This window comes from Podarcis melisellensis (genome assembly GCF_964234715.1).
Source record: "Podarcis melisellensis genome assembly, chromosome: 6".
In the NCBI taxonomy this organism is placed as follows: domain Eukaryota; kingdom Metazoa; phylum Chordata; class Lepidosauria; order Squamata; family Lacertidae; genus Podarcis; species Podarcis melisellensis.
The window spans coordinates 65,103,397-65,129,864 of NC_138538.1; the positions used below are offsets into that span (position 1 = coordinate 65,103,397).

The 26,468-nt window shown below is 39.7% G+C and overlaps 1 protein-coding gene across 1 annotated transcript in view; it reads right to left on the bottom strand.

Moving 5' to 3' along the window:
* Positions 1 to 6,989: 6,989 nt before the first annotated feature.
* The window catches only part of PIGK (phosphatidylinositol glycan anchor biosynthesis class K), a 101,681-nt gene continuing 82,202 nt past the window's right edge, over positions 6,990 to 26,468 (bottom strand). The window contains exon 11 of the mRNA XM_081914669.1: positions 6,990 to 8,414. Within this exon, the coding sequence (XP_081770795.1) occupies positions 8,298 to 8,414 (117 nt within the window). The 3' untranslated portion in view covers positions 6,990 to 8,297. The remainder of the gene's footprint in view (positions 8,415 to 26,468) is intronic.

Here is a 26,468-nt window from a genome sequence, read left to right on the forward strand (position 1 = left end):
TAGAGTTAGGTTGCCATCAAGGGGTCAGGTTATTTTAAATGGCTCAGCACTGAAAACCATAATACACAGGAGCCGTGCCTAGGGGTGATTTGAAATTTCTCTTTCTATTTGAGCTGAACTTCAGAATCTGTAGGGATCAAGTGAGTCTTGCTGTATGATTCCCTATTCTTACAGCATGGGGGGGGGGGGAGAGAGAGAGAGAGAGAGAGAGAGGATGCAGTACTGAACCCTAGTGTATACCATCAAGTTCCAGGTCCTCCAGGTGCCATAGAGGAACAGACCACTCTGTGACCTTGGTTATATTGAGGGGAATTGTCTCTCTTGCATGCAGCTGCTTCTGACTACTGAAAATGAAGTTGGGGCTGAGCCATATGTGAGTAGAAATGATGCTGCCAGAAATCCTTCAACATATTACAAGGGGCTGTGAGATTCTGAGTAGGAAGTTGAAGAACCCTGGGGGCAGATGTGGTTATTTCATCACTCCTTCCTTTTGAAGGTCATGGCCCAGGAAGAAAATACTGAAAGATAAAAACAGGCTGTGCAAATAGTATCATTGGGAAAGATTTGGTCCCCAACTTCCATGGAGGACTTCTCACAAGAGATGGATTGTACCTCACTGTAGCTGGCAAGAATGAGTTTGCTTTAAACTGAATTCTGAGGGGGAGGGAGATAATCAGAGGACACAGGGAACCAAATACTGGGGATACTTAAGTGATGTATAGGAAACTGCTAAAATGCAGGAAAGAAACAAGAAGCAGCTGGAGGGAATGCCTCATGGTTTAGCTGTCACTATACTATACTATACTATACTATACTATACTATACTATACTATACTATACTATACTATACTATACTATACACAGAGCATGGGAAACAAAGAAGATGAACTTCAACTATTAAGATAGCAAATAACTGGCATGGGCTTACTGAAACCTGGTGTGATAAGACTTGTGAGTGGAATGTAATAACTGAGGGCTATCACCTATTCAAAAGGAATAGACCAAACATTATACGTAAAGAATGTGTACAACTTTGACTTGGGGCATGGAAGGCATTTGGGTAAAAACTGCTATAGACCTCCAAGCCAGACTGAAGACTTAGATGATGCCTTTCTACAGCAGATTACCAAACATTCAAAAAGGAGATATATAGCAGTCATTGGGTGCTTTGACTACCCTGGTATCTACTGGAATGCAAACTGCTAACAATGTAAGGTCCAACAAATTCCTCCAAAGCCTAGCTGACAATTTCTAGTGGGTGAGAGATCCCATGGTCAGAAATACTTGAGTTCAAGATGGATGGGCATTTCTTAAAGGTGGTATGTTGAAGGTACAATTGCAAACGATGCCAACAAGAAATAAAAATGGAAGGCATGTAAAGAAACTGATGTGGCAGAATAAGGAGCTTTCAGATTAGTTGATATTTAGAAGGAGCATATATAAAAATGAAAGAAGGGGAAAATCATGTAGAAGTATTCACAAGGAGCCAAAACATGCAGAAAGAACAAGCTCAAGCTTGAAGCATAGATAGATTACTTTCAGGTTATGAACTCTTGACTTTGACAGCCCATGCTTCTCCAAGAGAAAGAACGGAGTTAGCAGTGTTAGCTAGGGCTGAGTATAAGAACAATGTTTGACAAGCCACACTATATACAAGGGAATGCAGTCCTGTATTTGTAAAACAAAATTCCGGAAGCAGGAATCTACCCTTGAAAATTCAAGTCATCACTTTGGGAGAGTGGTGATTATTATTATTATTATTATTATTATTATTATTATTATTATTATTATATATTGATGTATAGATAATTTTAAATAAACTGCATGGCCTTTTCATCCCCAAGGTGATTCACAACCATAAAGATGCAGCTTTACAATAAACACTAATAAAAACTAAGAATCACATTTAAAAAACAAACTTACAAGCAGCATGAGAAGAAAATGACAATTCATTTAAAACTTGGCAGAATAAATATGTCTGGAACCATCTGTCTTTTCTAAGCATATCTGTTATCGTGGAACTGCTTCTTTAAGAAATAGTTGCAGAAGAAAGAGGGATCATTGGGAAAGGGAGGGAGGAAAATAGGTTGTTGTTTTGGTGTCTGACCTGCAGCTTCTATATACCTTCCAGATGTTGATGAACTCTCAATTCCTACTATCCCTGACCACTAGCCATATGAAATGGCACTGATGAGGGCTGGAATCCAACCGTAGCTGGAGGCCATCATGTTGACTAACCCTGATCTACAGGCTAGGACCGAGTGCAGTACATTATATAGTCTATACTCCCATCTTCATCAGACTGTTGTCCCATGGCACACTGGAGTGGGGGGGGGGGAGATTTTAGGTTGGCAAAAGTAGTATAATTTTGGGGAGGGGCAGAACCTACAAACCAGACAAGGTAGTGATGCTTTCTCTCCTTTTGCACATTACAAAACTTAAGCCCTGTCTCCCAAGTTGTGACTCGGATGCTATCAGCAGCCCAGATACCATTTCCTTTAAAAGCATGGGAATGTCTCTTGTTTCTGCAGAGAACATTCACACTTGCACAATGTATTTGCCACAGTTTTTATTGATTTTTGTTATTGTGTGTGGCTGCTAACAGAAAAGAGGAAGGTGGATTGAATGCTGGATGAAAAAACACTTAATTCCATACCTGCTTGTACTTTAGACTCCATTAGTGTTTGTGTCGTTAACACAAATACCAAGGCTTCCCTAAACAGAGAACCTGGGATGCTACAGCCTTTTCAGCATAACCTTGAAGGCACCTCTATTAGTTTCTACACCTACACAAAAGTACAACAAAGATAAAAATAAAAGCTTTGAGAAGTGGAGTTTTTTTTTTTTTAAAAAGGTCACTATAGTGTGTCTCTGCAGGGATATTATTGTCATTGCTATTGTAATTACCATTCCTAGAAACTCATAATCACATCCAACACCTATAAGAAAGGAACTGCAAAAACTGTTCTCAGAAAGGCTGGAGAACAGAAGAATCTATTTGCCTTGGCCTTGTACAGTATGCCCGCATTTTACACAGACTTAATTTGTGTGATTTCAACTATGTGCAGGCAAATCGGGGAAGTCAGATTGTTGGAAGTCTCATGAGAGCGCCCCTAACACTCCCAGAACCAGGGCACTGAGCAAACAACGCTAAGAGCGTAAAAGCTCTTTTCGTGCTGGGTAAACTTAAGCAGCCCCAATGCAAAAAGAGCTTTAAGCCACACAGGTGTGCACTGTAAAAAGTGTGAACTAGATTTTGTACAGGACCTCCGTTTCCTGGCCTTAGATTTTCTTTGAAAGGAACTCTGCCCTCCTTTCTTAGACCTATACTGGGCACAATCAAATGTGTTGCTAGCACTGCTCTTAATCTGGAAGTCAGACATAGCACATTAAGCAGCTTGGCATAGATATACCATGCATTACTGGCTCTGAATCTTCACTGTCTCTCCAATGTCTCAGGCATGTCAGATGCTGTGAGACTCTTTGGGGTCTATATTGAAGTATGTCAATGGGAATAATTTGTGTTGCTGGTTTGCCTCCTTATCTGCACCCCTTGGACCTAGTGCAAGTCAAATATATGGCTACACAGAAAATAGAAGATGTGGAAGTCCCAGAGTTACACGCATCAGCTAATGGGCCATGTACAACACAGTTACTTGGCCTTAATCTGCCTCTGACAAATGTATGCCATTTCTAAATAGAAGAGCAGTTTTATTGCTTTACCTTGTAAGAAGATCGTAGATTTCCCAAGGTTCCCTTCCAGGATAGCTGCAGAAATCGAAATGGCCTTTCACCTTTTCTTCTACTGTAGATTTTAGCAATGGCTTGGAGAAAACATTCTTTAGCCTCTTATGAAGAGTGTTCCTGGTTGATCAAAAAGGGTATTTTTTAGTACCTTCCTTGAGGGGACTAATAAATCTGTTACTGAACAGGCAGCAAAATATCTGAATGCTTTATCTCTCATACATGCTATGATCGTTCATTATTCACTTGTCAGTGTTAATAAACTGGTTCTAGTGAGGCTGTGATTTTGTATTTTATACTTTGGTCCGTTGACTGTAATAGACAGATTGTTCAAGGTTCTAGCCATATCCTATGGTACTCCATTCCACCCCTTCTCTCCACCCCCCCATTTTGTACTCTGTGGCCACTAAGCATGCACAGCCCTCATTGGACTGTTCTGAAATGTAATGTTTTGGCCCCATAAGCTACTTACAGCCCATTCCGTGTTCCATGATAACTTTGCATACTGTGATGCATCTAGCAACAGTGCCTCTGCTGCTATAGTAGTGTCAACACACACTGCTGTACACATCCAGTATCCCAGTTTGGTTGCAAAAGATTTCACCAACACTGGAGTCCTTCAGACCTTGAATGCTATATACTTCATTGGAGTGTGCTCACAAGAATATTATATGTGTTCAATAATAAGCTGTTGGACACTGCAAGCGCCAAAAAAGGAAAAGATTGTGGATGTTACAATCCAATTGCTTTCCATTCTCTGTGCATCAAAGAATCATACCCTCAGACTCATTGAGCATGGATTGCTGCATTTCAATCTAATTGCTTTTCTCACCTCTGTTAATCAGCTTTGCCGGCATACTTACTGCTTTTTCCGTTTCATAAATTGTATTTTAATAACCCACCTAATTGCCTCTTTTCCCTAAGCAGATTATCTTTTCAGAAGGACGTCTTGACTTGTATCTCCACGTCTCCTCAGAATCCATCCAAAGTCTGCTGCTTTTACTCAGCTGGGCAGTTTTTTAGGTAGAACGAGAGGCCTAGATGAGGCCTACAGAGGGGGGATGACAGAGTTTAATTGCAAGTGAAACAGGCCTCTATTAAATTCACTGTCAATGTGACAACATATGTCCATAAAACACATTTATCGTTAGATTTATAAAATATGATAAATGCAAATGGAAAGAAAAAAGAAAAGTGGAATCACTGTCAGATACTTGAATCAATGAATTATACACACACAGATAGCCCTTTAAAGACTAATTCAATGTAAAAAAAATGGTGTATCGGTATATTTCATTAAAAAAAACCTTTTCAGAACTTAAATTCCTCTAAACACTTTGTGCATTTGTTTTTAAAGAAAGCTGAATTTCTAAATGTGAGGTAACTGTTTGCAAAGGATTTTGGGCCAACTATCCTGAGAATGAAGCTTTCTTTTCATCCACAAATCTGACAAAATGGTGTCTTTGATCATCACAGGTTTGCAGGTGTACCTACCTCTAAAAAGGTGAGTTATTTTCCCATTTTCTGACATTTTCTTAAAGATAGTACAGGCAAGGTGGCTCATTTTATGCTCATTGTGGCCTAGAAGAAGCCTGTGATTGTATTCACAATGATTAGATTATCTTGGGTGTCATTCTGACCCAGGTTTTCCTGGCCAAGTATTCTCAGCAACCATCTATTCATAAATTTATCAAGAGGTGTAGAAAGAAGGTTATTTCTCACTTCCCGGTAACAGATGAATTGGCCATGCTGAGGAAATTATTTGAACCAAGTTTATCGCTGTCTCCCATTACTGAGCCATCCAGCTTATTGAGGTGTGGGCCAAAGAACTGTGAGTGAAAGGGGGGGGGGAATGTATTGGTGCTGTTCAGTAAGCTCTTCCACAATCCAACAGAGTATTCTCTCAGTGCAGTACACTGTGCATCAGGATGTGTTATAGTAAGAGAAGCACCAATTAGGAAAGAGACAGGCTAAAACATATACACACCAGCACTTAGGTTCTTAACCTGTGGTCCACAGACAGTCCATGAACCAAGTGCAAAAGAAGGGATGTTCTTCTATTTTCTTCCTGATACATTGAAAACTGTGTTTGTGGGGTGAAAAAAAAATTCATATCAAATTTATTGGGTGAGGATCTATCAAATTATCAAAGAGGCCCATGACCTCCTAAAAGGTGAAGAACCGCTGCTCTAGTGATGACAAAGAAAGAACAAGATTTGGGCAAAAGTCTCTTGCAGTCTTGTGCAAGTGTCTCTCTGGATTTGGGCCACTTCTGATGTCACATTTCTTTCCTAGATCACAAAAGGCTCTTCCATGAGAAGAGGCAGCATTTTACAAAAGAAAGGACATCTTTGGATCCGGCCTGAAGTCTTCAATGCCTCATAAAACAGCACTTAAAAGTAACAGTTTGTTTTTATCCACACAGATTGCCCACTCACCTCTGTATGATGTTGAGTGGACTGAAGGACAATACAGTGGTACCTCGGGTTAAGAACTTAATTTGTTCTGGAGGTCCGTTCTTAACCTGAAACTGTTCTTAACCTGAGGTACACTTTAGCTAATGGGGCCTCCTGCTGCCGCCGCGCTGCCACCACGCGATTTCTGTTCTCATCCTGAAGCAAAGTCCTTCACCCAAGGTAATATTTCTGGGTTAGCGGAGTCTGTAACTTGAAGCGTCTGTAATCTGAGGTACCACTGTAAACATACACAGCTAACACTGTCATTGATAAAGTCTGTTTTGTATGTTTCAGTTTCATTCCACAGAACAGTATGGCATACTTACCAAGATATTGTGCTTGTGGAACAGAAACTGCATCACACTCACCTGAGAGATACTGTTGCTATGGCAGTTCAGACTTAAAGGGAATTTTTTTGTTCCACTTTATTTATTTATTATTTAGATTTATAGCCTGCATCTTCCTTCAGAGGAGCCCAGAGCAGCACGTTAACTATATGCAATCCACAACTCCCAACTTCATGAACAAAAAATACTGCAGTGATACAGATTGAATGCTATGTTTAGGGCATGTCATCTTAGAGGGGAAAATTTATTTTTTGCAAATTTCTTCAGTGAGTGGTCTTAAAAATATGTTTTTGCTTATGAGGAATTCAAATCTGCTATTGAACAACATTTAGTTTGGTAAGTCTATGTTTGATGAAGAAGCCCATAAACTGTTTTCAGAAAACCAAATTACAATTTTACTTTCTGAAATGGTTAAGTAATGCCAAACAAGCAAACAAATAAATTAACTGAAAGGACTTGGCAATCATTTTTAATTATTTTTACTCAATTTTACACACATTTTATTTACTAAGCAAAACTAAATAATATTAAATTAACCCAAATATCTTTGGAATTCCCAAGTCATGTTACAACTTTTCAGCACTCCTCATTTTTGGAATTCAAAAGTTCAAAAATTCAACATGCTCTAATGTGGCAATCTTCCATATTGGAGCCACTCCATATGAGGACATATTTAGTAACCAATAAATTTAATTGCATAATGCTGATTATGGTCCACCCCGAATCATTCTGCAGAAAGCCATTCTTCTTCCTTCTTTTGTTTTTTCTGTGAACAGATTTAATTCATGAAGAGCAGAACACAAAGAACAAATAAATAATACACCCGACAACAAAATGTATAGCTCAGTTTTCAAGTACATAGTCCTAATGGATTTTTCCCCATGAATCTCGTTTTTAACAACTTGTTCTTCTTAACAAGATACTGAAGAACATAAAGTGATTTCGGAAAGTCAGACAACATATCCTTCTGCTGAACACGAGGCAGTGTGTGGGTTTTCTCACCAAGCAGATCCAGGAAATACTTTCTTTGGGCCTTTTTTGTTTCCAATTCTAATCATTCTTGGAATCCAAGAAGCAAAACTGCCCTAGGTAAAAGGATTGATCTAAAGGGCTGTATTTAACAGAGCAAAATCAATATTTCCTACGGTATTTTTGTTTCTGTTGAGCAAGTGTTCAATATGTCACTGCAAAAGTCCGCAAAGTGACTTAAGTCCATATTGATAAAATGACATCTTAAATAAGGTTCTGCATATTGTCTAGACCTTCATTTCAGTGATGGGGGTAATGATTACATAAGAAGCAGCAGTAGTAGTAATAGTAATAGAAGAAGAAGAAGTAGAGAGAAAAAATATAATCTTTTTACAACTTACAATTTGTTCTGCAGTGCACATGCAGGGCAATGCCACCCTGAATACTCCTTGTATAGTAGATGCAAATGCTATTCTCCCTGCAGCAAACTAAGATAAGACGAAGCCTGCTTTTACCTCTTTGGAGTGCCTTTACTCCTGTAAGTTAGGTTGCTCATTCATTTCAATGGAGACGGAGGGAAGGGTTCTCACTTTGTCCTTGGAGGTTTTATAAAATGTGTTCAAAATGGGTATTAAACAACTGCATTTAACAATACAAAACACAAAGTAAAAATGTGCAAGTATCATAACAAGTGGGGTGGTGGAGAAGAATTTTCCGGTAGAAGACCTCATTTTTATTCAAGGATGCATTCAGAGCAAGACATCTTGATTGCTCTAAGGGTCTAAAAGATGTGTTTCATGTGTTTGATTCCGTAGGTTTTAAAGAAGACCATGATAATGAGCGCCCAGAGTCCTAAGATAAACCCTCCGGGAGGATGCCAGTCTTTCTGTTTTGGTTTCTGCGAAGCGAAAAGCAAAAAGGAAAGGAAAAAGTTAATATTCAATGCTGACTACCAGATAAGGGTTAAAAAGGAAAAGCACAGGACTCTTTGGGTGATAACAGCACCAATGGAGGTATCTGCTCACAAAAGAAGAGGAATCTGCCCTCGAGATTACCATCTGAGGTAGATCCTAGTGCCCCCATCTATCTCAGAGGGTTGAGAGATGCCCCAGAACAAGACTGTTGTTGTGTGCTACAACAGACATCTCCTGTTGGATCAACAAAAATATTGATGAAATACGCTGAAATGTGGCAATATATTACACCCAGGTAGACCATGTTATAGTGCGATAAAGCAACCATTTTAGTTCTCTTTTTTGAGTGTCAAAGATACTGTGTGTGCATACATGTGCACACACAAACACCTATTTTATTTGTAGAGGATTGTGCACTGAATTTTATACAGAGTAGAATGGAATGGTTAGCTTCCTTAGCTATGGACAAATCTACAAATGTCAGATACCACTACAATCTGGTTTGTCGGGGGAAGGGGAGGAGGCCAGAACCTTTTCAGAATGTTTATAGGAACATGATTCAATGAAATGATAGATTTTTTTGAAATATATATATATATATATATATATATATATATAAAATAAAAAGTATTTAAAGCAATGAATGATGCAGACAACTTTGTAGCTTATAGTAATGAGAAAACAGGCAACTGCAAATGAATGGCTAAGCAACTCTCATTAACGATAAAATGGATGAAGCTCCAATCAGTCTCCCCCATAGTATTCAGATGCACTTTCTCCCAAAATATTAAGCCTACACACACACACACACACACACACACACACACACACACACAGCAAGTAACAGCTCCTACACCACACACAAAAGAACCTTTCTGGTTTAAATTTTCCTAATTAACCCAGAACTTCATATGCATATTGCATTGCTCATTTCATCAATCTCTTTGTGCTATCAATCTTTCTTCCCTTGGATCTCAGACAAATCCTTACCACAAAGTGGCACCTGACCCTCCTAGACAAATGACTTCAATTTGCAGCCAGTGACACTAAAAGCCTTTCTCGTCTATTTTGTATAGAACACGTAATTTAATTTCTTTAAAGAAATTTATTGGAATAAATATTTATAAGGTGACCCCGGTGGAAGGTTTTACATCTTGTCATACAACACACCAAAGCTGCCACCCCAACTGCCTTCCTGGGCTCTGAAATTCCAAGGGAGATCTGGCGAAAGGAATGCTTTTTATATTTGAATTCAAGAGCACATAAATAATCTGTTCAAAGCTGAACAGTGCAGCTTTGAAATGCACTGGATACATTATTGATATTTTTAAAAAGACGGCAAGGCAGCAAAAAGAAAAACAGCTGGAAGAGGTGAATGTGCTGCATTCTAAGAAATAAATATGACTTGACATTGGGGATTTAGAGATTTACAGAGTGAAAACTGCATGCAGGGCTGCACCCTAGCTACAGCAGTAGCAATGCAGTAGCGGAACTTATCTGGAGAGCCACACAAGATTGTTGGTCAAGTATGAACAGCAGTGGTAGACAGCACAGCATGTGAATGAGCATGTTGGTGAGTATCTGTATTGCTATGTCCAGTTTAGTTCACATGTCCATCCCACCAGCCAATTGTTCCCTCCCATGTTCTGGTAATAGCAAGAGGACATCTGGTGGGACAACAAGGACATCTGGTGCCAACAAAAGGACAGCATTAACCTTTCAAATGGGTAACCTCATTGTCGTCATAAAATACAAGCGCCAAGCGCCAAATGGGAGGTGATATGTTAGGGAAGGGGCACTGTGGTTATTTCCATCCTACCTATGCCTTTGGAGCCTGAGAAAAGCTGTTGACCCTAGAACTTCTATCTTTCCTGGAGCATCACAACCCCTGCACCTGCAAGCTTCTGGTAACCTAGAATTTTGACCTACCCAAGTGGATGCTATTGAGCCTCTTTTCATTGATATCCAACTCCTTCAATTCTGACCTTTTCTACCACCTTGAACTCCTTAACTAACACATACAATTCCTTCATTTTCCATTCTTAAATGCTGTGGTAGTTGACCCAGTCAATTTTAGCCCTCAGAGGATTATTCATATTTGCTCCTTTGTAACATAGGTCTGTTGGCTTTGCAGTTTCCCCTTAAATCTTGCAACTCTGACTTGTGACGCTGAGCTTATAAACACTGAACCTTTGCCACTACTCTTTGAACTTCCAGTTATTATCCCCTTACCTTTTTGTACATTTCACCTGACCCCACTCACATGGGGAGCACTTGCCTTTAACTGGGTCACAGAAACCCAACCATTCTTTGTTCTACTTGTTATTTGTTCCTAACCACCTCCTTTAAGTTTCCCACCAATTAAGAAACAAAAGACACTACAGCATTTTTAGGAGCTCAAAGGTCCATGAATGCACAGAGGAAAGGCTGGTCCCCTGGTAAAAAGTCAGGAGCAACTGCTTTAACTGCAAAGCACTTCACACCAAAAGCGATTTCACAGGCGTCTGCGTAACTGCATGGGAAAAGGTTGGTGCAAACCAAGATACACACGATGAGCCAGCAATTGCCTTTTCAACTGGAGCTGCCAGGGAAAGTGCACCTGCTAACATGGAAGCAGCTGCTGGATTTTTACAAGCATATAGCCTGGCTGTAATTCGCTATACAGTCAGGTATTGACACTCTTATTTAGAGAATTTCAGAAATGTGAATAAATTCTGCACCCCAAAATATATTTGCGTCATATTAGGACACATGCATCTCAATCTCGTTTGCATAGTGATTAATATGCAGGAGCTTATAACGTGGTGAGGCACTGACACACAACTGACCTCCAGTTTGTTGTATCGCTGGGGCTTACCATGAGGTAGAGGGACAAGGCAGGGAGGCATGGTGGAAGCACAGTGGTGGGTGTGCCAGATTGGCTTTGCCATTGTGTTTGCAACAGACTGACCTCACTGCAGCCTCACCCCCATTATGTAAGCAGCAGTGCAAGCAACCGGAGGTCAAGGCAGCAGTGGAGCCCCACAAAGCTGTCTGCTATTAGCAATATGCTCAGCATTGGGGAAAGGCCAAATTAAGGGAACTGCTAATGCAAAATAAAAAAAATAAAACAAAGCGTTCATTTAACATCTAAGCTGAACATAAGCCTATTTTCTGATACTATAAATAGGATTTAGTAAATAAGACTTTTAAGTTTCCTAGTCCATCCATCCCATAGTCCAGCTATAAGTGATACTAGGTAAACAAGAGAATAATTTGGAAATAACTGGTAGCAGCAGAAGGAATAAGAAAAGCAGATGACTTCAATATATAAAGGTCTAAGTTGTGCGGATCCTATCTGAGGAAATATAAAGGTGGGATTTTAACCTAGAGATAATACAACAAAAAGTGCCAAGCTGGCAGAGACTTGAGTATTTCTTGGAGTTATAATTAAGGCGCAGGAAGGCTATCAGATTTCCCTTTCTGCAATGAAGCCGCATTCTAGACTTTTATCCCATGAACTATCAAACCCCCTTTCTTTTATGTAACAATAATTGCCTAATTTGCCAAGGTCCACAATCTTTCTTTCTTTCTTTCTTTCTTTCTTTCTTTCTTTCTTTCTTTCTTTCTTTCTTTCTTTCTTTCTTTCTTTCCAAGCAAGGCTATTTTGGCCTCAGTGCTAAAGCACAGTAACCAAACCCTCACATTTTCTAATGAAACATAAATGCCTCGTGGTGAACAAGATAAACAGAGGCATCCATGCCTCGGGACAAGCAGGCTCTATGACACCTGCTAAACTACATCCATGGCTGTTTTAATTCCAACTAATTCTCCACCTGGCAATTTCATTGGCATGGCACCCATGTTGCAACTTTACTGGAGCTTGTCTGCATTTCCCCCCTAGTTTTTGGATTTACACCACACATTAACCCCTTTGTAAATGCTCTCTTTTCCCCATCGTAATTGATGTTAACTGGTGAAAAGCATGCACAAAATGGTACGGTGAGTCATGAACAAATACATTTAGCAGCTTAAGGGCTGGGTATTATTAAATTGGAGGAGAGTCTGAATTAAAAAGCTAGGTAGCTAGGCAACAGCTGGCTTCCAACTGTGAATAGTTTTCTGTCATACTCTTTATAGTTGGGATAGAATCATTACTCTGTGGAACTTCTAAACAGTTAACAGAATCCCGCTCTGCGTATTGTAATTAAGAAGAGGATAAAACGGAGTATTTTCAAATTGGATGGGTCTATAGGGATCCCTGTGGAAAATATCCAAGGTTTCCAGTGAGTGACTTTCATAAAGCGCAGCGCACATGTTGTTACTAGAGTAAAAATGCATTGCGTGAAAAGAATGATAAAGAAAATGTACTAGAGATAAAGCAACAATTAAGCATGCGAGTAGTTCACTTTTTTTTTAATTTAAAAAATAGCAAAATCAGGATAAAAAGTTAAGATCACAGCTTTTTGCATACAAACTTCACAGGCAGAAAAACCACTCTGCAGATTTAATAAGGTTCCAATATAGATTTTATTCACATTGACTCAACAGAAATAAGACTGAAAACTGACTTCTGAAAATGGGCTTTAAAATTCTGTGCTGAAGGGTGGGCAAGTGCAATTAACCAAAAAGATCCATGCAGAGGCAGCACAATATAGGATGCAACAGTCGCAATTTATAAATATGTGTGGTACAATCTAGTCAAGGACATGGCCCAACTCTCCAATGATGCTTGGTGTGATGTAGAAACCTCTAGCTTTTGTGTGATTAGTATGCAGCCTATTATACAAAGTTAAGCATTAAAACTTAAAACCCACTTTGGTTATTGGCCCCAGTAACCTTTGCTTCTGGCTCTGCCTACCACTGGAATGGAGCCACCACTGCATTGTTCTAAATGCTTCTATACATTAATGCTTACAACAACTCACTGTAAGGTAGGCTAACATTGTTACCCTAGCGGTAGGAGGGTAAAAGGCAGAGGTAGCAGCTTGCCTCTGGCCAGTCTAGGTTGAAATTTTAATCAGATATATACTAGCTGACAGTTATACTCCCAGCCACTTCTGTACAGAAGCTTCCTCTCCCTCTCGCTCAGAAGCCCCCTTTGCCAGAGAAATCAGTGGGGCTTTCAATGTCAGGCCCACTATGCATAGACAAGGTTTCTCAAGTTCATTGCCTAAATTTTGTGACTGTCAAAGGGATGTTCAAAGGGATGTTTACAACCTGAATGCCAGTCTTTATGACATTTTGGTTAATAAGCAGAAATGGAGGGATTAAACAAAAATGCTCCAAATTGTTTCATAGATTAACATGCATCTTTTATGCCGGAATTCTGTTAGGACTTTAATCGTACTGTGGATATGAAAGGGGATTAAGTTATTAGCAGATAGTTGGATTTATTAATATTTTTCCCACATGACCCAAAAATCCTACAAATTGTAAGCTTGCATATTTTACCATAATGTGTTAGTTCACATGTGTTACAGGGAGGTTTGTGGGGAGGGGGAGGGTGTTTGTTTTGGTAATACTAATGTATTGTTTGTTTTGTGGGGAGGGAGAATAAAGTAAAATTTCACAAATATGTTGTCCAAACTATTGTTTTGTAACAACTATATAGGATATTCCACATAATAAAACAGCCGAATTTTAGGACAATTTAATGGAAATCCTTTTTGACTGAGGGGGGGGTGTGCATTTGAATTGTGATATAGCTGGCAGAGTTGCCTACTTAATCTATTTAAAATGCAAAATTGTAACTAGAATTATTTTGCAATTAAAATACATACAAGTGAAAACGTAAGATAATTCACAACAGGTGAAGGAGACAGACTAGAGGGGAAATTTTGATCTTTCTTGTCTATTATTTTCTCTACCTCCTGTGTGCCTTCTGGTATGTTTGCTGCAGAACTATTTGGGGTCTTATCTTTCTTTCAAGCCAACATGAACCAGGTACCCACCATATTTAAGTTTCCATCCCTGTTAAGCCTAGGAAACTCACTGGTTATACCTGCGAGGTTTCTTATACTCTTGATGTTACCTCTATGTCCTCCATACACTGCTACTCCTCATCCATTTCTCTAATACTCCTTATCAAGCCACTCCAATTCTAATTTGAGTACCCGGACTAACTTTACTACTACTATTACTTTGGGAAACACTGATCCAGCAAAAGTTTCTATAGAAGGGCCAATAAAATATAGAGATCAATGACACCTCTCCTACACGGTATCTTATGCCCACCAAGGGGCTTGCGCTAACAGTAATTATGTCTCTTCGTGTCTGAAAGAAAAGACATCTCAGGAGGACAATGTCGAATGTCTAGCAATTATGTACTCGATTCACTGTCTACTTAAGCAAATATAGTCCCCTCAGGATCAACAGAAAAGCACAAAGCAAAAAAAAAAAGGCGAAAACCAAACGAAGTTAACATGCCATAAATCTGGGGACATTTATGCAATAAACAATGTTATTCTGCCTGTTCTACAACACAGACTCTCAACTGCACCCATCTCTATTCATTTCCTCATTCCTATTCATTCTGAAAACAGAAATAATTTGATGAAAACACCAGCCTTTCTGAATTATTTAGGGAAACAATGCTAGAGGAAGCAACCCTGGTGAGCAGTCTGCCAATATCTCTCTCCCTCTCTATTCATCAACTCTGTCAAGATGGGCCTGTGTGTCACATGAACACAGCCTTACAGGAGACCATAGAAGGATAAACAACAACAGGAAAGTTGCCAGCATACCATCTCATTAACATTACATGATGGTTAAAGTGTGATTAATGCATGTATCTACTCTGCACTTCGATATAGTAAAATGCCAGAGCAGCAATTCTAATGATTTCTCAACTAAATAGGTAAAATATAAATCAAATATACGGCAACACACATGCACATACCCTATATGACAGCAGTACTCTCTCTCATCAATATAGGTCTGTAGGTAACAATTATATTTTACTGTTTTGGCCTGCCCTTGGGACAAATGAAGGCATTATAAACTAGAGAACATTAGCAAAAGCAAAAACACCCCTCCCATGCCTCTTTAAAGAGTTTTCTACTGCTACAAATTACTGTTTACACCAGCCTTCTCCAACTTGCTGTCCCCCAGATGTTTTGGGCCACAAATGTCATCAGTTCCAGCCAGAAAAGCCACTAGCCAGAGACAAAATGAGCTGTTGTCCGCCTGATTTGACACAGAGCCATGAATGAGAAACAAAACACTATGAATACTAGATATTAAGAAGAAAGAGGGGGTCATTAACACCAGCATGGTTTGCTTGAGAAAGTATGTGGGCTCTTGTCTGAGAGAGAATACTGAATCCCGAGGACTTCCAAGATACAGTGTGGGATTCTTGGACCTTGGGAACAATTCATCTATCAATATGCCAAATCAGCTATATGCTAGCTATGTAATGAAGATCACACCAGCCAAAAAGAAGCTTGGCACTTTTTGTTTGTTTACAGGATAAAAAGAAAGAAAGAAGCCTAGTATGCAGATTCAGGATATATTTCTACATCTCAAGTTCAAAAACTGTTTTTGGAGAGGCATAGGAAAATATTCCAGCATTTACTACATGGGAAATTATGGCGGACTTGAAAGTAACTGTTCCCCTGGAGCCTCCAAATTGCCTCCAGGCAAGACATTCATGTGTGCATTCAGTTGCACTGTAAATATAGAAACAACATGTGTAGTTCCTTCTCTGCCCATCCCCTTCGGTATACAGTTACATGCACCACATGCAGAAGTCTGGCTCTTGTGCCTCCTTCAAACGATGGATTTTAAACAAGCCATAGTTTCTCCAGCAGATGTTAACTCCTATAGAGCAAGTGAGATTCCAGTTGCACTGAAGCTTCTGAGATTTAAGTCAGAGGAGGGCTAGACAGCCAATGGCTCGTTATGCCCTTCTTACCAAAGTGCTTCCAGTAAGTTAGGTTCTTTGAGGGCCAGCCCTGGTGCCAATTCCCCCTTCCACTCTGAATCCTTGGCCTCACCCCTCAAAGTAAGGGAAGTCAAACTCTAGCATCATGACACCAGCATGGCCAATGGTCAAGAATCATGGGGGTTGGAATTCAACAATATCTGGGTGGTCACAGGTTCCCCACCCATGGTTTAAACAAGACAGCGTTCCTTTAATTCAAATGTCATTGGGAAGTGTGGTTTGAAATTGGAGGCACTGATCTCCTCTGACATGCGAAAGATGGCAAGAGGGAAAGATGAGCCCAAGACTCATCCCAGTATGTCCATATAGTAGTAAAGTGTGGCTTCTCATTATGTCTGAATCAGGTCTGTATTAAAATCCGAATCTATAACATTAAGGGTCTGTTCTCCCAATGCTATCAACACGAGCCCCTAATTTATCTGGAATTCACTTTGCTCACATGTAGGTTTCTCTCAAATGCCTTTATTATTATTTTTTAAAGAGTGGAGAAAAACACTTAAAGAAAAAAATATTTCCACAAATCATTTCTGTAGGGCTGAACAATTAACAGAAACTGCAAAGGGGAACTGCAGCAATGCAGGCGACAATTCCAGAACTAATAAATACTTTAAAAAAGGCACTCTGTGTTTAATTTGTGTACACCTCATACTGATATCTGTAAATAGATATAATTAACAATAGAATAAATCTGTTCTGCAGTATATTATTCTAAGCCATTAGGCAAATTTTCTCACCATGATATGAAAAATGTCAACTACTTAATTAGCACACCTACTTAGCCTGAAAACCCTGTAGTGCATTCAAACTAACATTTTTGTGTGTGTGTTGGACTATGGGGAAAGAACAACATCAATTAAATTTGTTCTAGGAGAAAATGTTTTAAAATGTCTGAATAGCTAAGAAAAAAATGTGAAATTATCACATCACGTTTGGCATTCTCAACATTCTGTTGCTTAAGCGGGGGAGGAAACAATTTCACCCCAGCTCATCATTGCCACATTTGGGGCAATTTTTTAAAATATATCATATATCTCTAGTGTAGGGTTCAAGGGTGTCAACGAGAGGAGGAAGTTAAATCTCTTTTTAGCTATGCAAATTTTATTTGATGGTAGGTCTAACTCCCTAAAATGTATTTGCATTTAGTATAATCCTTGTTCAGCAGAAATGTAAGTTAATGTGAAGAAAACGAAGTTTGGGAAAAGCCCACTGGTAGCAAGGCTTTGCAAAACATAACAGCAGTGGCCTGAATTTTGAAATAGAACAAGAAGTCTAAAATTGCTTTCTAAGGATAACTTTTTTTAAAAAACACAACTTCAAACATTAGAAAAATAGTGTAGAATATCGTATCAGGTGGGTTTTTTTTTAAAAAAAAAAAATCTAATTTCCATTCATGGGAGAACACCAGCAGAAAAGCCAGCTAAAGTGCTCTAAGCTAATGTGATAGGTATCTTCAGCATTATTATTGGTGCCTAATGTTATTCCTGTGGCTTATGCTAGTGAGGTAAATCAGACCGACTGCTGGCTTTAACACTTCTGTACAGAGTACAGTATGCTGCTGACATACTAAATTCTCAGTATTAAATAAATTTTGAAATAGATTCCTGTGCCTTCAGCTACGCTAGGCATATATCTCTCCAATGCCATGCTTACAACAGCACATGGTATATTAAGAAGCTGTCAAAGCTATTAAGGTCATTAACACTGGCACATATATTTGAGTCTATTCCTATGCGATTGAGGAGGACATTATTTGCATACTATTATGCACCAGGAAACCTATTCCTCATATTCCCACAGGAAACAACTCGCTGGAGTGACCTAAATAGTATTCACTATTCTGATTCAAAATACGAAGAAACAGCAAATAAATGAGAAGCAATTCTGCAGACAGATGCAGAGACTTTGAGAACAGTTAAGCAAAAGCTTGAGCTAACAAATGACAAATGCAGATGAATGTGGACAAATGTAGCATAATGAGTCTCAGAGGAGCAAAGAATAAAGAGGGGAGGGAGGAAGTAAATTATATGCTTAACGGGAAAAATTCTACTACGGCAGACTATGCATAAAATACCTGCCAGGTATTGCACCAAAACACCTCAAGCCTGCTGTCATAGACCTATACAGCTGTTTAAAATGTTCTTTAGTAGCCAGTGGTTTAAAGAATTGCTTTATACTGCTTCTAATTGTTTAGCTTTCTTGTTATATTGCTGAACACCTACCTGGTATTTTATAAATACTTAAACAAATAAATTAATAGCAAAGTCAAAGTAGACTTTTCAGCAATCAGTATTACCTCACAAGTCACTTCTCAACATCTCTAATAATCAGGAAAAGGGGTCTTAAAAAGAAAGAGGAGCAGAGGGAAATCTCAGAAACTCACATTAACTTTAGCTACACCTCATTGTACTCTGAAGACATGACAGCACTAGCAGTTTCTTAGGCAATGCACAGTGATTCATTTTTACTTACAGAGATGCCAGAGCCCCAATCTGCCTGGAAGCTGCAGTTTGACGAAATGCTATGTTTCTAATCTGAGATGCATGTGAGCCAGCAGAGATTACCCGGTGCTGTGAAGAAAAGGCCTTCTGGACATACTTAGAGGCACTCTCTTTTTAAATTACTATTTTGCTTTTTTTTTCAGAGCCATACTCTATCATTGCGGGGGTAGGGCAGTTTGCTCCAAAACTCAGTCTACAAGCTTTTCGAGCATGTGTAGGTTACTGCCAGAGATTTCTAGTGTACAAAGTTATTTCTCCATGAAACACTAAGTGCTGGAATACATATTAAATGCCACAGAATTATTATAGCATTACAGAACATCCTTACTGAATTGTAGGTGTCGACCATGGTGCAGTTCTGCCGATTTAAAATGGCGAGTGGCTGAGGCCAGAACCTTACATTGATGACAGAATGATAACCGCACCTACAAGGTCATTTAGTTGTAAAATTAATGACTACACACACACACGAGTAATTACTATGCTTTAACTTCAATTTTATGGTAACATATAACAAAGTCTACTTAAGATTATTTCAAATGAGGTTTCCAGGAAACCTTATTTTTAACAGAATTTCCCAGACACCAAGTATAGTGTGTGCCTTTTTGGTAATGGAAAGTTTTTGGAAATTTGAATAGGGTTAGTTTAAAAAAGGTTTTAAAAGCTTGGCGATCTAGTCCCAACAGACTGGGGAGTTTGTGCTGAGTCTATGGCCTACTTCAGGGATGGATAAAAGAACGAGGAAAGAAAAACCACTCCTCATATGATACAGGAGAGGAAAATGAAGCTCAAGTACCATAGCTTGGGAAGTAGAATCTTAAGAGATGTGACTGACAGGTGAACTAGATGTTCAACAGAAATGCTTGCAACTTTTCCATTTTTCTCCATGAAAAGCCGTTTATGAAAAATGTGAATTAATTTCTGATGTGTTTAGCCCTCCCTTCCCCAGCTATTCAATATCTCCCTCCTCCTGGGTGGCGTCAGGGAGAGGGAGAGATTGGCAGCCATATTTGCTCCTCCAAAAGCAGAAAAAGAGGTTGTGGGGAAATGAGTGGAAAACAGCTTCAGTCAGGAGAAAGTTACATACATTTGAATGGAAACGCCCAGTTTGGGTCTTATTCATAATAAAGAAAGCTGAGAGATAATCTGAAATGTAGAGAACAACATCAGTATAATCTAACAGCACTAGGCAGTAAGGTTGACACCTGATCTAGCTTTGAAAATCTTTGGAATATGTTGACAAGGTAAGGTATAACATGCTTCTATAAGAAGTATCACCTCTCATTCTTGAAGAATGGTTGCAGCAAAAATTAGTTGAAATTAAGTTCATCTGCCTCAGCATCCTTCAAGGCAGCCTGGAAATGTTAGTTCCTAGAGTTCCAGAGAAACTTAACTGGTCATGGAACGAGGAGATCAGACAGACCAAACACCTTGCAAAAAAAAAATATGGAACTACCTTCAAAATGTACCGTACTCATTGAGAACACTAGACTCAGTAGCCAAAAACTTTTAAATGCATCAAACACTTGTGTATGCACTCTGGGATTCATATTTTAAGTGGGAAATGCAACAATCTAACTATTACTACAAACTGTAACTTGCAAAAGCAAATATTTTCGTAGCAACAATAACATAGAAGCCCTCCCACACTGAGAGTAACAACTGGTGACTGACATTGATTGATGCCCTATAGCACAAGCTACATTAGAGAGCTAGCTTGTCATCCTCAACGTACACTTGAATTTCTTTGGCACCAATGAAGACAACAGAACAAGAAGACCGACAACAATATAACCTGGGAGTGCATGACCTGCGGATGATGGATGAGGAATGCATCCAATGTTTCTTGCACTTGTGACCTCTCTAGGAAGCTGGAAAAGTCCAAGCAAAGTCATCCTATCTTATTTGAAAGATGCCCTGTTTTCAGTTCAAAATGCTGAAAATATATACCTCAAGCGCTGATCAATGCCATAAAGCAATGTGCTTAAGCATTTCCTTGCAGCTTGTCAATAGTACAGTGGTGCCTCGCAAGACGAAATTAATCCGTTCCGTGAGGCTCTTCGTATAGCGGTTTTTTCGTCTTGCGAAGCAAGCCCATTGACAGCTTAGCGGATTAGCGCTACAGCTGTCAAGCGGCTTCCAGCGATCAGCTGTTAAGCGGCTTATCAGCGGAACAGCTGATAAGCGGCTTAGCGGCTTAAGAAAAGGGCGGAAAAAGCGGAAAAAACCCGCGGGGGGATGCAAGATTTTTTTCGTCTTGCGAAGCAACCCCATAGGGGAATTCGTTTTACGAAGCGCCTCCAAAACGGAAAACCCTTTCGTCTTGCGGGGCACCACTGTACTACAAATTATATTTTATTTAAGAATCAGAGTGACTGCTGCCCTGAACTAGGGCAATTGAATACAACCCATTACAGACATCATAATGCATGAATAACTGTTCAGGGTTTGGACTACCCTGCCCATTTCTTAACAAGTCAAGAACCCCTTGTTGATATGCTAATCCACCTACCCTATTGTTAATCAAATGTACCTACTGTATGAAAGGACGCGGGTGGCGCTGTGGGTTAAACCACAGAGCCTAGGACTTGCCGATCAGAAGGTCAGCGGTTCGAATCCCCGCAACGGGGTGAGCTCCCATTGCTTAGTCCCTGCTCCTGCCAACCTAGCAGTTCAAAAGCACGTCAAAGTGCAAGTAGATAAATAGGTACCGCTCCGGGAAGGTAAACGGCATTTCTGTGTGCTGCTCTGGTTCGCCAGAAGTGACCCGGAAGCTGTACGCCGGCTCCCTCGGCCAATAAAGCGAGATGACCCAGAGTTGGCCACGACTGGAGCTAATGGTCAGGGGTCCCTTTACCTTTACCTATTGTACACTTCTGGGGTGGGAAGAGACAACCTGGAAAGTTTCAGTAACATAACTCGATAGGAGCCTCTAAACAATTCTTCTAATTAAAGGGAAGGGGATCTTGTGATGAGATATAAACATTAAGTGGCTACTTTGCTTGTGTGAGTTTTTGTTTGTCTTTGGGCTATAGAGAGAAGAGCACAAAGGCAGTGTACCTCCAACCTCATGATCTGACACCCAGTTATTACCCATCTCTCAAGCTACGCTTAGCAGAGCAAAGAGGAAACACTTTCTAGATATAAATGCTAAGCCTAGTTGAGCTTCCAGAAATAAACTTGAAATCTGATTTGTTTGTAAAGGAAAGGCAGCAGGACGGGGGGGGGGGGATTTCTCAGTGAAGAACACTAACTTGGGATCACCACCAGTCTGGAATTTCCATTAAAAGTGGAACTAGAAAATAAATCCCTTTCTACCACAGCACTTAATGAAGAAATAATAACCAAAAGTAACCTTTATCCCCCAATGAAAGCATGAGATTCTGTTAATGGGTTATGTCACCTTTAGCTCTGCTACTAGTCATATAGTTACACCTGTAGGATTGGGTTGTAATAAATGTTAAATGTTAATGATCCTCAACGTGAGTGCTACACAGGGATATATTTATCTCTCTGAAACGAATGCTACTCGGAGATAATGAAATACATATTTTTATCATTTTTGATGCTTCAAAATATACTAGGAACAACATGATCAGAACTTCTGCTTGATTCTGCACACAAATATTGTCTCTCTAGCACCTCCCTTCTCTTTCTCTCACATGTAGTACTAATTCCCTTTGATATTTTGTGCCCACAGAACTGACACAAATTGGCAGAACTTGGCATAATGACGCTTGCTGCTCCTGGGCACATAAGTAGCTATTAGACTTCAATACGTTAGAGAGATGAGAAAAATAAAAGCCCCAACAATGCCAACATAAAAGAAAGCAATAAAACCAAAGTGCTCATCTCAGGACACAGAAGTAGGAACAAACGTATTTTATGAACAACACTGGGGCAATTGTTTATTTGTCTGCTTCTTTCCTCCTCGTTGTACTTTAAAATCTCAAGTAAACAAGCTATTTTCTTTTCTTAATTTTACCCTACAATAATAAAATCCAATAAAACCTAGAACAATATGTACAACGACTGAAGATTAAGAATTTTTTTAAAAAAAAACTTTCATATGTTGCCAAATTATCCTTGTATTTTCTTTCCCAGAATGAAAGTTCCAGGGGACTGTTTTGTCCCATGATTAGAAGTGAAATGGCTAAAGGAATTGCCATATGTCCTTTCCTCATTTACATAACTACACAATTTAATATAATCATTTATACTATTTGTATACCATTTCTCCATTCACCATGGCCTAATTTGTACATAACAGTAAACCATGGTTTATTAAACCATGGCCAGCATTATGACTGAACTTGCCCACAGCTTAACTGTCAACATACCACAATCTGAAATCATGGGTTGAATTATAAGCTTGTGTTTGTTTTAACCGTAGCTCGGCATTATGTGTGAACCCTTTAACCATGGTTTGACTGGTGAATATCTGGGGAGGGGTGGTCAAACTATAAAGGCATGATACAAGAGCAAACAGAAAGCAAATTAAACATCAGAGAAATAACCCATGGCTTGTTTTGCCCATCTGCGTAACAATTCAGAATTCATTAAACAAACTGTGACTTAGCGTTTTATGTGGAAAAGGTCCTTTAATCTATAAGATGGTTCACAAAAGGGATAAAAACATCCACCATAATTTAGAATTAAGTGACAACCAGGTAAAAGGTACAGACTACCAACAGATAACTAAAATTAAGGAGATGAAGAACATCTTGTTTCACAAACCAAAGGCCCTCAGGAATAGCACCATCTTAGTCTCAAGACAGAAATCAGGATGATGGGAGCAAATGCTCACAACTGAGTAGAGATGAGAAACCTATGGCATTTCGGATTTTGGTAGACTATATCTCTCATCATCCCTGATCACTGGCTATACTAGCTATGGCTAATGGGAGCTGGAGTATAGCAACATCAGGGGACCACAGGTCACCCCGCTGGAACATAGAGTTCCATCACTTTATAACCTAGAAAGAGCTATGCATCGGCTGGATTTTATATTTTCAAATATTTATCATTTGCTCCTTCTTTCCTGAAACTCACACAGCACCTCATTCAAATCTCTGCTACCTCCTCCCACATTCCCTCTTATGCCTGTGACCAAATGTAAACCTCATGGCTTCATTATCAGCTGATTTTCTCCATTCCTGCTCTGTTTACCATCCAGTAATGAAGAGCTCTAGTGAAATCAAGCTTACACATGGATTTTGTGACATTTTCATTGGCCTAATAAAGGTACTGCCCTAATATAGACTGTGGAACTTTTCCATAATCTTAGTGTCGCTGTGGAGAAGGCCCTATCTTCTACAGTTCAGACAGTGGAGAGACATGTAAAAGGGCCTCTGAAGATGATCCAATTAACTGGCTAGACTGAGATGGGTACAGGTAGCTTTTGAGATAAAATATCACTGAAACTCCTGTGCTGACTATTTCCTAACAACATCTGATTTGCATGGTATACATCTCACAACAAGTCTTTGCTGAATTCACAGGTGTGCAGTATGAAAATGTAAACCACAAGCAATGAGAACTGTAATGGAGGGCATTCTTTTCAGGATCAGAGCTTTTTGAAAGAGTCTTGCAAAGTGACAAGAGTTTGACAGAGGATCCATCCAAAAGCAGAATAATATAGAATACCAAAGATACACGAACTGAAGAAACTACTGTCCTAAAGGGGTCAGAAAGCGCATATCATGTGCTTAACAATGGAGGGTCAAAACTGGCTGTGAATGTTCAGAGCATGCCTCAAAAAAATATCTGGGAAGAAAAGAGTTACATCCAGGGGCAGAAATGGTAATAAAAACTAAGCTAATATGAACTAAGAAAGTAAAACAGAAACAGAAAGGGTGAGAGCTTGCTCCTAAAGCAAAATCTAAACAAGGACTGTAAGGCTCTCATCCAATATGGTTATGATTCACACTGGAGCAATCAAAAGTTCCTGTGGACAGATTAGATAATTTCATGAACAGAGGAAAAAAATCAGGGACAGTTCTTCAAGCAAGGACACCACCTTGAAACCGGGGAGCCTATATGTGAGCCCTCAGCAATTTTGGCAGGCAATGTATTCTTTTCACTCAATAGTAACTCCGATCTTGTGTGAGTTTGCAAATTTGACACGACTAGACCAGTCACCTGAGTGGCTATTTCCACAAGCTACCCTTCAGGCATACAGATGGAGCCAACCCTTTGGAGAAAGGGAAGAAAACAAGATCAGCAGACAAAAGCTGAGAAAAGAGATGAAAGAACTGAGCAATGGAGCAGACACCTATTTGTTCAACACCTTTTGGCCCAAGACTCCAGAGCAGCTCAGTCTTTGTACATTCAAGCCTGGGAGCTATGGTCAAATCTGACAGAGGCCTGCATTAATCCAGCCTGAGGCTCTGGAGCCAACCAAGCACCCCACAGGCCAGACAGGAGAGGCAACCAGACAGCAGAGGTAATCATATGCTTAGATACAGTGTGCATAGCTACAGCTCCTTTTTACATTTACTAATTACAGTAATTAAGATAGTTAATTATTACAGGATCAATTAATGAGGGGTCATTACCAAGAATGCAGTGTGTGTGGGCTGGGGAAACTTATCTCTTTCCTCTCCAGTGTGATCAGAAGTAAAATCACCCTATCCACCCCAACATGCAGCTAGAACGCTTAGAGGGAAAAGTTCCCATTCGTGCCAATGGGAAGATTTTGTTCAAGCTACCGGTACTTGGAGGGGGACGTTCTGAGTGAGCTGATTTCCAGGAAGGATTGCTCTACCATTTAGCTCCAATTAATGAAAGCAAAGAAAGAAAAGTGTTACGAGGCCTTTGTTGTTACCTCTAGTTTGTGTGCACAGGTGAATTAGAGCATGGGCGTAACCAGGATTTTTGATGGGGCAGCAGGACTTTGTTGGGGGGCAGAACTGATGTGATTGGTCAGTTAGTTAAGTATTTCTATTGTTTTACTTGATCTAGGAGGGGAAGCTGCCCCTCCCTGCCCCCCTTGGCTATGCCCATGAAATAGAGGGTGTGTGCGGAGTAGGTAAAGCAAAAGACCATGAGAAACAACCCTGCTCCCTTGATCTTATGCACGGTCCCATAGTTGATTTATCTATGCCTGACCTTCATGTTAGTGAGTTGCTGGGGATGCAGAGAACTCTGCAACAATTTCCACCATCAGTGCTACCTACCCTTTTAGTTTAGAACTCTTACTCTTTAAAAGTGTGATTATGTTGGGATACTCCTTTATGATTGCCTAGTACTTTAAAATAACCCTTAATGCTTTATAGTAAATTCATTCATTTTCTATAAACTTTGTGTGGGTACACGTTCCTTGGGAACACACACACACACACACACACACACACACACAAACACTGCTTGATTTGTCTCCAGCAAAATATAGTTTCTAGGGGAGCATGTTTTCGAAACCCTATCGGTGGCAGTTTCACATTGGTTCCCCAAACACACAGGCCTATCAGTCCCCATGTTAACAGAGGTAAATCTGTCAAGGGCAATGTATGACAAACCATGGTTTAGAGAGATAACAACAAGCTGTCTGCTCATACATTCCTTCACCAAATCCACCCTCCATTTGTGTGAATCATCCAGTTCCTTAATAACTTCAA